This window comes from Aotus nancymaae, unplaced genomic scaffold (assembly GCF_030222135.1).
Source record: "Aotus nancymaae isolate 86718 unplaced genomic scaffold, 86718_ANA_hifiasm-v0.15.2.pri h1tg000007l, whole genome shotgun sequence".
Taxonomy (NCBI): domain Eukaryota; kingdom Metazoa; phylum Chordata; class Mammalia; order Primates; family Aotidae; genus Aotus; species Aotus nancymaae.
This window is the reverse complement of record NW_026988418.1, coordinates 65,770,967-65,786,891: the sequence shown is the minus strand read 5'-3', so window position 1 is coordinate 65,786,891 and position 15,925 is coordinate 65,770,967. Positions and strand designations below refer to the sequence as shown.

Below are 15,925 nucleotides of genomic sequence, written 5' to 3'. Positions count from 1 at the left end.
CGGGCGCGGTGGGGCCGGGGTCTCCTTTAGGAGTGGCGGGGCGCGCGGGGCGCGCGGGCCGGGAGGGGCGCGCGGGCGGCACCTGAAGCCGAGCGGCGCCCGGCTCCGGCGCCCGCTCACCTGGTGCGTGTTGTTGGCCAGCCTGGCGACGAAATCCCGGACCCGGCCGCATTCCTCGTCCTCGCCGGGCGCGCTGCGACGCCAACGGCCGCCGCTGGGAAACGCGCCCCCGGCCGCCGCCGCCCGCAGCCCCCAGCTCACCCCAATGGGGCCGGACCAGCGCGGCAGCGGCGCAGCAGGCGGCGGCGGCGCGTCCAGCCGGTCCTGGCCGAAGGTCGCAAGCGGCAGCAGCTGCAGGAGGAGAAAGAGGCCGAGGCCGTGGGGCCAGCGCAGGAAGACGGCCGCAGCTCCTCGGGGTCGCTCCATCGCCGCCGAATGCCGACGCCGCCGACACCTGCCGCCCGGCGCGCCCGCCCACCCCCGCCGGCGCGCGCCACACCCCCGAGCCGAGCGCGGCGCTCCTTGGATACGCGCAGTCGGGCCTCTCCGCCCCATAGGCTGGCCGCCTGTCCCTCTTTCCCGGCCCACTTCTCATTGGCTCGCGTCGCCTCCGGCTTCGAGGGTCCTAGATTCGGATGCCAAGATGCGGGACTGATTGGCTGGAACGTGGCAGAGACTGCTGAGGTCAACCCCGCCTCGCCCAGCGTCTCCCGGGCCCGGCTGGCGGAGTTCACGTAAGAGCTTTTCCCACCTTCCCGTCGAGCCCCGGGCTCCTGGCTCCGCGACCCCTCGCCGCACCTCTAGCGCCCTCAAGTTGGGGCTGTGTTACTTCCCTCCTGTTCCCCAGAGACACCCCTAAAATTCCTTCGGTGAGGCAGAGCCTGGAAAATCTCCCCCAGGGAATCCCTGAGCTCGCTCAGCTGGAAAACGGAGCTCCATCATGAATCGGGGCTTCAGGTTTTTATAAACCCCGCTCACTGGAGCGCCCATTGTCTGCTAAGCAGCCCCCTTGCTGCCAAGAAGGTGAATGCGAACTGGTGTGGGTCACATCCTACGGAGACAGACATCAGGACATCCGAGACTCCTGCAAACCTGAAGATTTGTCTTTCCACACGTTTGGCCTCTTTCGCCTTCCTCTTCTGCGGGGAGGTAGGCCAAAGGCGGAATTAGAGGTTTTCCAGGACTTCGAATGTAGCTTAGGCATTAGGGGCAGGTAAAAGGGGACAAACGACCCAATGCCTACCATTTACATGATCATTTCCGAGACGCACATTTACTTTACCAGAATGCCTTAGCTCTGCAGTGAGAGCTTCGCACAAGTTTGGTTCCAGTATGTGATGTCCTCTAAATTAGCACCCCAATCCACCTCTAATGAATAAAACTCCTACGCTGTTCCCTTTACTGCAGAAGCTGCACACACAACTTCTACAACACGTAGTACAGGTAAAACCAGTTCTGAATCCTTAAACTGACTCCGTCCCTTTAGAAAGCTAGAAATTGTTGAGTAGAAAAAGTAGCAAATAGAAAGCTACAAAATATGCAAATCGTTACACTCAAAGAAAGTAAAGATGACTTTTAACTATACACTGGCCATAAACCCAAATGAGGGTATGGTCATTGTACAGCAAAATGATACAATGTACCAACCCAATATTTACATTAAAATACTTCTAGTCACGTTAACTTTCAAACGAAAAGACTTAATTTATAAATTTTTCCAAAACAACCATAGTAAGACGTGAGAAGTGAAAAATGTTTTTGAATGCCATCTGAGCAGGAGAGTAAAATCACAAGAATAGTCCTCTAAGTTACCAGTTACTGGACTGGCAAGATAAAGCTGATGAAAACTGGTGAATAATTTGTTCCTTTCATAACTACTATCAGATTAATTTAAAAAATAAATTATTTTAAAATCTATGTCAACTATGGGAGTAGATCACAAGACAGTCAGTTGCAGTAGCATGTGATTAGGTGCGGGGGAGGAAAGGGGGTTATAAAGGAATATTTCTTTGTTTAGGTGACACAAAGATGAATGGTCTATTGTCTTACTGTCTGAAAAGACAAAAACAACTCAACAGTGCCATCTCCTGGAGAAATTACCAAATACACTTAAACTCTTAAATTTGTTGCAATTATCTGTACCTTCACTTTTTAATATGTTGCTTTTAGTTATCACGGGCTTACAGTACTTATAATATTTCCTTCCTCAAACTGTATCAGCTTCGGGGGACATGGTAACTTGCATATGGCACTGAGAAAATGTTTGAGTGAATACATTGAGTATTTCACTTCTTTTTTAAAAACAGAAACCTTAGGAACTATATTTCATTTTTGTCTAATGAGACTGGCATTAAAGTCGCACTGTCAGTTTTCTTTTGTGAAAGGATTAAAATAGGTAAATTTATCTTATTACTAAAAACTATACCTTTCAGGATACAATCTAATAGCAGAACGTTAACATAAAACAATTACACATCGTGAAACCATTGCTTTTCCTAGTAAGATCACTTCTTTGACCTAAGAAAGCTTGTTTTAATATTCTACAAAAAAAAATCAAAGTTCTACCTCTTTGAAGAATGCCAGTTATAATTATAGAATGTATGAAATTTACTGTTTTACCAGGTAAAGCACAAATACATTGCCTAGCCAGTGGGAAGGAAAACAATTTAAGCTGAGGCAAACAGAGGTAGGTTAAGAGCTATTCCTTAGTATTTGGGCTTTTTTTTCCCCTGTGAAATGCATGTGATTCAGAGACACAACTCACCTCTCCCAAAAGCAACAAGGGCTTTATCCATTTCTGCATTAACCTAGAGTTAAAAGGGAATATTGTTTGTTTGGCACTCCCCACAAGAAGTTTCACAAGAGTACAGATTCTATCATTTTAACAGCTCTCTGCCTGATGTCTGATATACTTCTTGGCATATAGTAGGTAGATGCTCAATAAATTTGTTACATGAATAAATGTAAGATGAGATAGGATTTTCAATGGTATTTTCTATTAGGATTTAATAAAACAAAGTGATCTTGAGAGAAACAAATGTCCCAATCAACATGCCATATTTAATAAGAGCATTAAAATCACTAGAAGTGGCCGGGCGTGGTGGCTCATGCCTATAATCCCAGCACTTTGGGAGGCCGAGGCGGGTGGATCACGAGGTCAAGAGATCGAGACCATCCTGGTCAACAAGGTGAAACCCCATCTCTACTAAAAATACAAAAATTAGCTGGGCATGGTGGTGCGCACCTGTAGTCCCAGCTACTCGGGAGGCTGAGGTAGGAGAATTGCTTGAACTCAGGAGGTGGAGGTTGCGGTGAGCCGAGATCGCGCCATTGCACTCCAGCCTGGGTAACAAGAGCGAAACTCCATCTCAAAATCTCAAAAAAAAAAAAAAAATCACTAGAAGTCTGTGGAACACTGAGTAACAATATACTATAGTTCTCTACTTTCCTTATGTGTTATTCTAGGGCAAAATCCCTTTCTTCCAAATGTTTCCTGTCATTGCATTATTAAAATGTATATAAATACAAGTTGTTTTTTTGCTGAATTCAGCCTACTCAAATAGTCATAATAAACTACAACTTCCTACACATCAATACACTCAGAGCCCAGCAAATAATTATGGGGTGCCCGCTAGTGAATTAAATCAATTCTGCATCATCCAAATATGGATCAGCCATGTTGTAGACAGTGCAAGTACTTTTCAAATCTCCAATTTCCTTATTACTCAAGAGTTGGTGATCTGAAACAAGAAAATCCAAGCTGTTCAAGTCCCAACAGAACAGCTTCATTTTGTGGGTCCACGGGCACACAGCCTTAGATTTTTCATCTGTAAGTAGTGATACTGATACCACCTTCCCATGGTCATTTTTGAGGCTGAGATAGAATGATTCTTTAAACAATCTCAACCAATCATAAGATGGCAGCTCTAATGGGGGAAGTTCGTAATTCATTCCAAAGTCTACCGTAAACTGCTTCTGAATTTTACAATTCTCTTACTGATATGGCTGAGATTTGTAATTGATTGCCAGTGAGGCCAAGGTCATTAATTTATTTTTTAGGCCTTCACTTCATAAACAGGCAAATCTCTTTCCAAAGTGTCTATCAAAACCCGAGAACTGGTACAACACTATTGATGGCTTATTCCAACCCATCAGTGTTTTGGAAAGGACTTCAAAACATGTTGATGGTCAATTAGTAGCATCTCCTTATAAGAAAAGCAGCAAAAATACATGTTTGCTCAATAAATTACAGAATGAAATGGATTTACAGTGCTGTTAACATCTATTAACAACTGGGAAGAGTTGGACTAGTACATTTATCAACACTAAGGGATTAATGGATATAGTTTATTCTGTTATAGAGCATCACTAAAAGTTTTAGAACAGATATCTCCATAGAATAGGGATATCAGTCCAGGTGCGGTGGCTCATGCCTGTAATCCCAGCACTTTGGGAGGCTGAGGCGAGTGGAACATGGTATCAGGAGTATCAAGACCAGCCTGACCAATATGGTGAAACCACGTCTCTACTAAAAATACAAAAACTAGCCGGGTATGGTGGTGCAAACATGTAGTCCCAGCTACCCGGGAGGCTGAGGCAGGAGAATCACTTGAACCAGGGAAGTGGAGGTTGCAGTGGGCTGAGATGGCACCACTGCACTCCAGCCTGGGTGACAGAGCTAGACTCTGTCTCAAAAAAAGAAAAAAAGAATAGGGATATTAATAATACTGACCTTTTGGCCCACTAACATATGCATTTCAAACAAAAGACTGTATTACAATGGCTGGGAGCAATGGCTCACTCCTACAATCCCAGCAGTTTAGGAGCCGGAGGTGGGAGGACCACTTGAGCCCAGGAGTTCAAAACCAGCCTGGGCAATATAGTGAGACCTCATCTCTTTAAAAAGACTATTACAAGAGAACAGACAGTCTATAAACAAATATTTTAAAATTTTCTTTATTTCAGAACTGCCTTTATGTACAGACATCATTAAAAAAATGCACATACAATGGAAATTTTCCAAGGAACAGGAGCTGGAAATAAAATTTACGGACATTATTAGAACTGAAATTGTCCCAGAGAAGTTCTGAGGATCAGGCTTCCTTAAATGTCCTTGATAACCTCTTCAAGTTCTTCCTTTGTGAACATGTGGAAATTCTGGCCAGGCTGCACTGTGGCTAGCTGGAAAGAAAACAGAAGGTTTAATAAGCTGGGTTCAATTACCCCGCGGATGGTCCTACCATGGTCAGGAGAAGCTGTGTTGGTGATGCAGCTATTCATGAGGAACTAAGGGATCTGCTGTCCCAAGGATATCCTTTCCAGGCAGCAGGTCCCTAAAATAGCTCTCTGGCTCCAAAATAAAAATGCTTATTGACCAAATTTTCTATTTTAAGGTTAACTCACCACATCATACTTAACCAAATGCCTGGTATCACTGTCATTTATTGAAGTCACTTCAACAAGGATCACAAAAGCAGCAACAAAGTGCATGGAATCAGTACTTTTTTCTGTTAAAGACTCCTTTAGAAATATATTTAAAGTATATTTAAATACTTAAAAGTTGAGCTTGTGTGTGTGACCTCAGGTTACTTGGCCACTCTGTGCCTCTATTTCTTCATTTGTACAAACGGGGACAATAATAATAGCTAATTCATAGAGTAGTTGTGAGGATTAAATGTTAATATATATAAAGTGCTTAGACCACTGTTTAGAACATAATGCACCAAATAATTATTAACTATTATTGTTAGACATTTTCTCTAAAATTGTTCATGTGGCAAAACGTAACAAAAAAAGTTTGTTTTTTAAAAGGACTGACCAAGAAAAGATTTCATTAACATTGGCATAGGAAATTCGTTGTGACTGCTGAGGATATCAGTAATAACCGGAAGTCCAGATTATATTTACATTTATGCAACAAAAAAAAACTAGGGTCAGAAGATGGTTTTCCATTCTCTCTGCTGATCACGTCCCACAGTTTAGGCAACACTGAGTAATAGGGGCCACTTCACATTTGCCTCAAAAGATTTGTGTTTTACATTTAATATCCTCATAGTGTCTTTTTTTTCTTCCCTTCAGTTTTAAAATTAAACATATGGCTGGAAATAGCAGCTCATGCCTGTAACCCCAACACTTTGGGAGGCTGAGGCAGGAGGATCACTTGAGTCTGAGTTCCAGCCTGGACAACATGGGGAGATTCTGTGTCTACCAAACTCCCTCCCCCTGGCCCCCCGCAAAAAACTAACAGCGGGTGTGGCAAAAGCCTGTGTCCCAGGTACTCAAGAGGCTGAGGTGGGAGAATTGCTTGAGCCTGGGAAGTTGCGGCTGCAGTTAAGTCATGATCATGCCACTGCACTGCAGCATGGATGACAGAAGGAGGGCCTGTCTAAAACAATTAGTAATATTTTTTTAAAAATTAAATATACTAGCATTTCAAAGTAATTTTCAGTACTGGTATTTAATATAACTTGAAAGTTGTTAGACAGACTTAGCATAATCCAGTTAGGTGATGTTTAGTATCTTCTGCCTCATCTATAAGTAAAATTCAGAAAGACTGCTGCACATCTTAAGATATCTGATATCTGGGAACAGACTTAAAAAAAAATGTTCTCTTCTCAAAGCCTGTAGTCTCCTCTAGATTTTCCCAAAAGATTTATCTCCAATTACATGAAAGGTCAGAAAAGTCCCAAATATATTTGCAAAATATATGTAAACAATTAGTTTACCATATAGACCATGAGTTCCATTCTGAGGATGTTTAAACATACAAATATTATTATTACTGCTTCTTTTGGCCAGGCGTGGTAGCTCACGCCTATAATTCCAGCGCTTTGGAAGGTTGAGGCAGGCGGATCACTTGAGGCCAGGAGTTTGAGACTAGCCTGGCCAACATGGTGAAACCCCATCTCTACTAAACATACAAAAACTAGTTGGGCATGGTGGCGCATGCCTGTAGTCCCTGCTGAAGCACAAGAATTGCTTAAATCTGGGAGGTGGATGTTGCAGTGAGCCGAGATTGCACCACTGCACTCCAGCCCCAGCAACAAAGTGAGATCCTGTCTCAAATAAATAAATAAATAAAACTGTTACTGCTGCTTCTCTTAAGGTATATCTTTACGTGATGATCAATGACGTGAGGACAGAGAAATACAAGGGCGATAATCTAAAGAGTGAAGGCCTAAAGAATTTCACTCACGACTCAGGCTAGCCTTCTCAAAACATTACAGGGGCTAAAAAACAGAAACTGGGAAAAAAACTGAGTAGAACAGTCCTACAGAAGAACTGGAATGCAAATCAATACTATTAATAGTAGAGTTTGAGCCAAGGACTGCCTTCAGGAAGTTGCTCATCACTAGATAAGTAAAAATAATCTCTTACTTTTGTGTAGTATTAAAAATGTATTTGCATAATGAGAAAGATACTTTTCTATTTATTATCTCACTTTCAAAAAACACCTCCATGAGGCAGGTAGAACAGATATTTTCTTTCAATTTATTCCACCAATAATTAAATACTAAGCACCTGTGTATTAGTTACATGTACTTGTGACTAAGGATCCAAAGACAAAGTCTTTCTTATTTACTAAGTGCTACATGCCAAATGCATTCAATGTCAGATAAGTGTTTATAATAGAGTTAAGCATATGTATAAGAGTGATCTGGGGGAGCCCAGAAGGCTTCAAGGAGAAGCAACTTTTGAGTTGTATATTAAAGCATGACAAGAATGGGTCAGACAGACAGGAAGGCCAGACAATATGCAAATGCACAGAACCACAAAAGAACATGATGTATTTGCAAAATTCAAAGTAATTCTGGAGGGGCGCCAAGATGGCTGGGAGAAGACAACACCAGAATGCAGCTCCCAGCGAATGAGACGCAGAGAGCTAGAGGACTTCCCGATTCCAAAAGAGGTGCCCGGTTTATTTCTGTGGGACTGACAGGGCACTGAAAATAGGCCCAGGGAAGGAGCCGCGGGGGCGAGAGCCGCCCAGGGGGACAAATCAAGACGCAGGGGGTGCATCCCCACCTGAAATGTGCAGCTGGCTCGGATGGAACTTAACCCCCTCGGTGCTCCAATTCAGATCCTGCGCTTACCTCATCCCTCCTGCAACCCACGTCCACGAGAGCCCTGCCAGACGGTGGGGCGCAGTGGGTAGTCGATGCAAATCTGAGTGGCGGCTACCGTGGGGTGCGGCAAGTTGTCGCAGGGACCTGAACGGGAGTTTGGACTACCGCCAGCGGGACAGGCCGTCCCAAAGGGGGAGGCAGAGTTGAAACCAGGGAAACGGACCATCAGGCCTGGCAGGTCCCACCTCCACAGAACTCAAACTGAAATCCTCGCTAGAGAGCTTGGCAGCAAATACACCAGCTTGACCCCAACCAGGAAGATCCAGCTGGGGAAGGAGTGACGCCATTGGGAAGGCAGGGCCAATCTCACCTGCAAACAAACTCCAGGGAAGGACCACCCACCCAAAACCCTGACTGAACCTGAAAGAGCTCAGCAACGCCTTCTACAGGCCAAAAAAGATACAGCTCTAACCTCAACAGAAAAAAACGTCCACTCAGAGACTCCTGAAATCACCAACTTCAAAGAACAAAGGGAGATAAATCCACAAAGATGGGGAAAAAAACAGTGCAAACAAGGATGAAAACATCAAAGAACAGAACACCTCTTCGCCTCCCAGGGATCACAACTCCTCACCATGAAGGGAACAAAAAAAGAGAACGAATTTGATGAATTGACAGAAGCAGGCTTCAGAAGGTGGGTAATAACAAACTTCTCTGAGTTAAAAGACCATGTTCTAACCCAATACAAAGAAACTAAGAACCTTGAAAAAAGGTTAAACGAAATGCTAACTAGAATAACCAGCTTAGAGAAGAACATAAACGACTTGATGGAGTTGAAAAACACAGCATGAGAACTTCATGAGGCATACACAAGTTTCAACAGCCAAATTGATCAAGCAGAAGAAAGGATATCAGAGATAGAAGATCAAATCAATGAAATAAAACGAGAAGGCAAGATTAGAGAAAAAAGTGTGGAAAAAAATGAAGAAAGCCTCCAAGTACTATGGGATTATGTGAAAAGACCTAATCTACACTTGATCAGCGTACCTGAATGTGATGGGGAGAATGAATCCAAGTTGGAAAACACTCTTCAAGATATTTTCCAAGAGAACTTTCCCAACCTAACAAGGCAGGCCAACATTCAAATCCAGGAAATACAAAGAACACCACAAAGATATTCCTCAAGAAGAGCAACCCCAAGGCACATAATTGTCAGATTCACCAGGGTTGAAATGAAGGAAAAAATCCTAAGGGCAGCCAGAGAGAAAGGTCGAGTCACCCACAAAGGAAAGACCATCACACTCACAGTGGACCTCTCAGCAGAAACCCTGCAAGCTAGAAGGGAGTGGGGGCCAATATTCAACATCCTTAAAGAAAAGAACTTTCAACCCAGAATTTCATATCTGGCCAAACTAAGCTTCATAAATGAAGGAGAAATAAAATCCTTTATGGACAAGCAATTGCTGAGAGATTTCGTTGCTACGAGACCTGCCTTACAAGAGCTACTGAAGGAAGTACTAAACGGGACACGAACAACCAGTACCAGCCACTGCAAAAACAAACCAAATGGTAAAGAACAACGACGCAATGAAGAAATGTCAATTAACAGGCAAAACAACCAGCCAGTAACAAAATGGCAGGATCAAATTCAAACATAACAATATTAATGTTGAATGTAAATGGCCTAAACGCCCCAATCAAAAGACAAAAACTAGCAAATTGGATAAAAAGTCAAGACCCATCAGTGTGCTGTATTCAGGAGACCCATCTCACATGCAAAGACTCACATAAACTCAAAGGGATAGAAGATTTACCAAGCAAATGGAGAGCAAAAAAAAGCAGGCATAGCAATCCTAGTCTCTGATAAAACGGACTTTAAACAAACAAAGATCAAAAGAGACAAAGAAGAGCATTACATAATGGTAAAAGGATCAATGCAACAAGAAGAGCTAACAATCCTAAATATATATGCACCCAATGCAGGAGCACCCAGATACATAAAGCAAGTTCTTAAAGACCTATAAAGAGACTTAGACTCCCACACAATAATAGTGGGAGACTTTAACACTCCACTGACAATACTGGACAGATCAACGAGACAGAAAGTCAACAAGGATATACAGGACTTGAAAGCAGATTTGGACCAAGCGGACCTAATGACATTTACAGGACACTCCGCCCCAAATCCACAGAATACACATTCTTCTCAGCACCATATTGCATACTCCAAAATTGACCACATAATTGGAAGCAAATTACTCCACAGCAAATGCAAAAGAACAGAAATCATAACAAACAGTCTCTCAGACCACAGTGCAATTAAATTCGAACTCAGATTGAGAAAAGAACTCAAAACTGGGCCGGGCGCGGTGGCTCACGCCTGTAATCCCAGCACTTTGGGAGGCCGAGGCGGGTGGATCACGAGGTCAAGAGATCGAGACCATCCTGGTCAACATGGTGAAACCCCGTCTCTAACAAAAATACAAAAAATTAGCTGGGCATGGTGGCGCGTGCCTGTAATCCCAGCTACTTAGGAGGCTGAGGCAGGAGAATTGCCTGAACCCAGGAGGCAGAGGTTGCGGTGAGCTGAGATCGCGCATTGCACTCCAGCCTGGGTAAGAAGAGCGAAACTCCGTCTCAAAAAAAAACAAAAAAAAAACAAAAAAAAAAAGAACTCAAAACTGAACAATCACATGGAAACTGAACAACTTACTCCTGAATAACGAATGGATAAACAATGAAATGAAGGCAGAAATAAAAATGTTCTTGAAACCAATGAGAATGAAGACACAACGTACCAGATCCTACGGGACAAATTTAAAGCAGTGTCTAGAGGGAAATTTATAGCAATAAATGCCCACATGAGAAACAAGGAAAGATCTAAAATTGACACTCTATTGTCAAAATTCAAAGAGCTAGAGGAGCAAGATCAAAAAAACTCAAAAGCAAGCAGAAGACAAGAAATAACTAAGATCAGAGCAGAACTGAAGGAGATAGAGACACAAAAAAACATACAAAAAATAAATAGAGACACAAAAAAAATTCAAAAAATAAATAAAGGAGGTGGTTTTTTGAAAAGATCAGCAAAATAGACCGCTAGCTAGACTAATAAAAGAAAAAGAAGAATCGAATAGACGCAATAAAAAAAGATAAAGGGGAGATCACCACCGATTCCTCAGAATACAAACTACCATCAGAGATTACTACGAACAACTCTATGCACATAAACCAGTAAATCTGGAAGAAATTGATAAATTCCTGGACACTTGCACACTCCCAAGACTAAGCCAAGAAGTTGAAACCCTGAATAGACCAATAATAAGGTCTGAAGTCGAGGCAGCAATTAATAGCCTACCAACCAAAAAAAGTCTAGGTCCAGACGGGTTCACAGCTGAATTCTACTAGATATACAAAGAGGAGTTGGTACCATTCCTGTTGAAACTATTCCAAACAATACAAAAAGAGGGAATCCTCCCTAACTCTTTCTTTGAGACCAACATCATCCTGATACCAAAATCTGGCAGAGACACAACTGAAAAAGAAAACTACAGGCCAATATCCATGGTGAACATTGATGCAAAAATCTTCAGTAAAATACTGGCAAACTGAATCCAACAGCACATCAAAAAGCTTATCCACCATGATCAAGTAGGCTTCATCCCGGGGATGCAAGGCTGGTTCAACATACGCAAATCTATAAACGTAATTCACCACATAAACAGAACCAAAGACAAAACCCACACGATTATCTCAATAGATGCAGAGAAGGCCTTCGACAAAATTCAACAGCCCTTTATGCTAAAAACTCTCAATAAACTAGTTATTGATGGAATGTATCTCAAAACAATAAAAGCTATTTATGACAAACCTACAGCCAGTATCATACTGAAGGGGCAAAAATTAGAAGCATTCCCTTTAAAAACTGGCACTAGACAAGGATGCCCTCTCTCACCACTCCTGTTCAATATAGTATTGGAAGTTCTAGCCAGAGCAATTAGACAAGAAAAAGAAATGAAGGCCATTCAATTAGGAAAAGAAGAAGTCAAATTGTCCCTATTTGCAGATGACGTGATCGTATATTTAGAAGACCCCATCGTCTCAGCCCAAAACCTCCTTAAGCTGATAAGCAATGTCTCAGGATACAAAATCAATGTGCAGAAATCACAAGCATTCCTATACACCAATAACAGACAAACAGAGAGCCAAATCACAAGCAAACTCCCATTTACAATTGCTACAAAGAGAATAAAATATCTGGGAATACAACTAACAAAGGAGGTAAAAGATCTCTTCAAGGAGAACTACAAACCACTGCTCAAGGAAATAAGAGAGGACACAAACAGATGGAAAAACATTCCATGCTCATGGTTAGGAAGAATCAGTATTGTGAAAATGGCCATACTGCCCAAAGTAATTTATAGATTCAATGCTATCCCCATCAAGCTACCATTGACCTTCACAGAACTGGAAAAAATGACTTTAAACTTCATATGGAACCAAAAGAGGGCCCACATAGCCAAGACAATCCTAAGCAAAAAGAACAAAGCTGGAGGCATCACATTACCTGACTTCAAACTATACTACAAGGCTACAGTAATCAAACAGTATGGTACTGGTACCAAAACAGAGATACAGACCAATGGAACAGAACAGAGGCCTCGGAAGTAATGCCACATATCTATGACCATCTGATCTTTGACACACCGGACAAAAACAAGAAATGGGGAAAGGATTCCCTGTTTAATAAATGGTGTTGGGAAAACTGGCTAGCCATAAGCAGGAAGCTGAAACTGGACCCCTTCCTTACACCTCATACAAAAATTAACTCCAGATAGATTAAAGATTTAAACATAAGAACTAACACCATAAAATCCCTAAAAGAAAACCTAGGCAAAACCATTCAGGACATAGGCACAGGCAAGGACTTCATGACTAAAACACCAAAAGCAATGGCAACAAAAGCCAAAATAGACAAATGGGACCTAACTAAACTTAAGAGCTTCTGCACAGCAAAAGAAACAATCATTAGAGTAAACCGGCAACCAATAGAATGGGAAAAAATTTTTGCAATCTACCCATCAGACAAAGGGTTAATATCTAGAATCTACAAAGAACTAAAGCAGATATACAAGAAACAAACAAACAAACCCATTCAAAAGTGGGTTAAGCATATGAAAAGACACTTTTCAAAAGAAGACAAATATGTGGCCAACAAACATGAAAAAATGATCATCACTGGTCATTAGAGAAATGCAAATCAAAACCACATTGAAATACCATCTCACACCAATTAGAATGGTGATCATTAAAAAATCTGGAGACAACAGATGCTGGAGAGGATGTGGAGAAAAAGGAACACTTTTACACTGTTGGTGGAAGTGTAAATTAGTTCAACCATTGTGGAACAGTGTGGTGATTCTTCAAGGATCTAGAAATAGAAATTCCACTTGACCGAGCAATCCCATTACCTAGTATATACCCAAAGGATTATAAATTATTCTGTCATAAAGACACATGCACACGTATGTTCATTGTGGCACTGTTTATCATAGCAAAGACCTGGAACCAATCCAAATGCCCATCGATTGTAGACTGGACAAAAAAAATGTGGTCCATATACACCATGGAATACTATGCAGCCATAAGAAACGAGTTCATGTCCTTTGTAGAGACATGGATGAACCTAGAAATCATCATTCTCAGCAAACTGACAAACCAAACACCGCATGTTTTCACTCATAGGCAATGAGAACACTTGGACACTGGGAAAGGAACAACACTTACAGGGCTAGGTGGGGGGGTGGAGGGGAGAGGTGGGGAGGGACAGTGGTGGCAGGGGGTGGGGAGGTTGGGGAGGAATAACACCAGTAGAAATGCCTGACATAAGGCAACAGGGCAGGGTGGGTGGATGGAGACAGCAAACCACCATGGCATGTATGTACCTATGAACAATCCTGAAAGATGCAGGACAGGCACATGTACCCTAGAGCCCAAATACAATTAAAAAAAAAAATCTTGAAAAGAAAGTAATTCTGTATGGCTAGAGCAGAGGGTGCACATGGAATATGAGGTGAAAAGGAGAGGGAGTAGGGGGGTCATAGCTCATAGGGGGACGTAAAAGTATAAGAGCTAAGACCAGACCTGGATTCAAATCCTGACTCTACCATTTACCTGTTGGTCCTACCCTCTCAAAGCCAGTTTCCTCTTCTATAAAATAGGAGTTTTCGGAATAGGAATATCTATCTCAAAAAAGTGTTGTGAAGATTAAGAGAAGTAATTGCATGTAAAATGCTTAGCAAAGTCACTAACAGATTAAACAAATGACTTAAGAAGTAGTGAATTATGCCATCAAAAGAATGTAGGAATTTATCTCACAGACAATAGAAATCAGAAACTTTTTTTTTTTTTGAGACAGAGTCTCACTCTGGAGTGCAGTGGCATGATCCTGGCTCACTGCAACCTCCGCCTCATGGGTTCAAGCAATTCTCATGCCTCAGCCTCCTGAGTACCTGGGATTACAGGTGCTCATCACCATGCCTAGCTCATTTCTTGTATTTTTAGTAGAGACGGGGGTTCTACCATGTTGGCCTGGCTGGTCTTGAACTCCTGGCCTCAAGTGATCTACCTATCTTAGCTTCTCAAAGTGGTGGGATTATAGGCATTACATCATGTCCGGCCAGAAAATATTTTTTAAGTGAATAACAATTAAGATTAGCTATAGCTTAGAAAATCCACTGTAGTAGCACAATGAGGAAAAACTAGACTGAAACGGAGGAGGGAAAGACTAATTAGGAGATCTCTGAAAATATACAGGTAGGGGAAAAATGAGGACCTGAACAAAAGAAGGCACTGGAAGTAGGGATGAAGAAGGGACATTGATTTGGACGTTACTTATAAGGAAGCAAAGAAATGATCAAGTAAAACGGAAGGGAAGTTTAAGTCTTCCAGGTTTCTGGTGTGAATGAGTCACTGCAGGTGTCATCAACCAAGATTAGAAATATGGGAAGATGAAATGGTTTTTAGGAAAGATAATGATTTTAATTTTAGAACTGTCAAATTTGAGGTGAATGCTTCAAAAAGGTCAAATGGCAGTTCCAAAGAGTGCCATGAAATCTGACAAACAGGAGTTATCTTAGCAAGGAGGAGTCTCATGGAAATAAAAGCTGAAACAAATAGTAGTGATTGAGGAGTAAACGAGAGGTGAAGTAGTGGAGATAATACAGGTTCTGTTTGGAGGAGACTTGGCAAAAAGGTTAAAAAATAGGATGGATGAAATAGCACTCAGCAATAAAATATAACAGAATTGATATAACATAGGTAAAATTAAAAAAAAAACACACAGGTGAAATAATGTCAAGTGAAAGAAGTATGTATGACTCCATTTACATGAAATTCTAGAACACAAAACAATCAATAGTGACAAAAAGTAGATCAATGGTGGGTGAAGAGACTACAAAGGGACATGAGGAAACTTTTTAACATTCGCTGAATTGTAAACTTAAAATAGGTACATTTTACTATATGTAAATTATATCTCAAAAAGTTTATTAAAAAAAGATAGGTAGGATACCAGATAGAAGGAGGTGTACATAAAGATTTTCTTAAAAAAAAAGATGTAACTTGGATATTTTCCTTTTCTTAGGGGAAGCAGTTCATGGAGGGAGGCTGGAGATCCAAGGAACAACTAACGGAGTAAGAACTTAGAGCAGATGGGCTCTAGAGCAGTGGCTCCCAAATGTCAGTCCTTGTTAGACCGACCTTTCATGGCAGCCTATGAAAGCTGGTTCTATAGGTGAGATATTCTCCAGTACTCTCTAATCTTCTGTCCTTAACTAGTCAATCCCCTACCACGGATCAAT

The 15,925-nt window shown here is 41.8% G+C and overlaps 2 protein-coding genes across 4 annotated transcripts in view; both read right to left on the bottom strand.

Annotated features, from left to right (window-relative positions):
- Positions 1–2,830, bottom strand: part of SORT1 (sortilin 1) — an 86,945-nt gene extending 84,115 nt beyond the window's left edge. For 2 of the 3 annotated variants that reach the window (XM_064372733.1, XM_021671940.2), the window contains exon 1: positions 2,765–2,830. In XM_064372733.1, the coding sequence (XP_064228803.1) occupies positions 2,765–2,803 (39 nt within the window). In that variant the 5' untranslated portion in view covers positions 2,804–2,830. Of the gene's footprint in view, positions 1–120; positions 427–2,764 lie in introns of those variants that run through there. The other variant, XM_064372732.1, reaches the window with a different exon arrangement.
- A 2,110-nt stretch (positions 2,831–4,940) lies between these two features.
- PSMA5 (proteasome 20S subunit alpha 5) overlaps positions 4,941–15,925 on the bottom strand; it is a 29,420-nt gene continuing 18,435 nt past the window's right edge. The window contains exon 9 of the mRNA XM_012468055.2: positions 4,941–5,181. Within this exon, the coding sequence (XP_012323478.1) occupies positions 5,104–5,181 (78 nt within the window). The 3' untranslated portion in view covers positions 4,941–5,103. The remainder of the gene's footprint in view (positions 5,182–15,925) is intronic.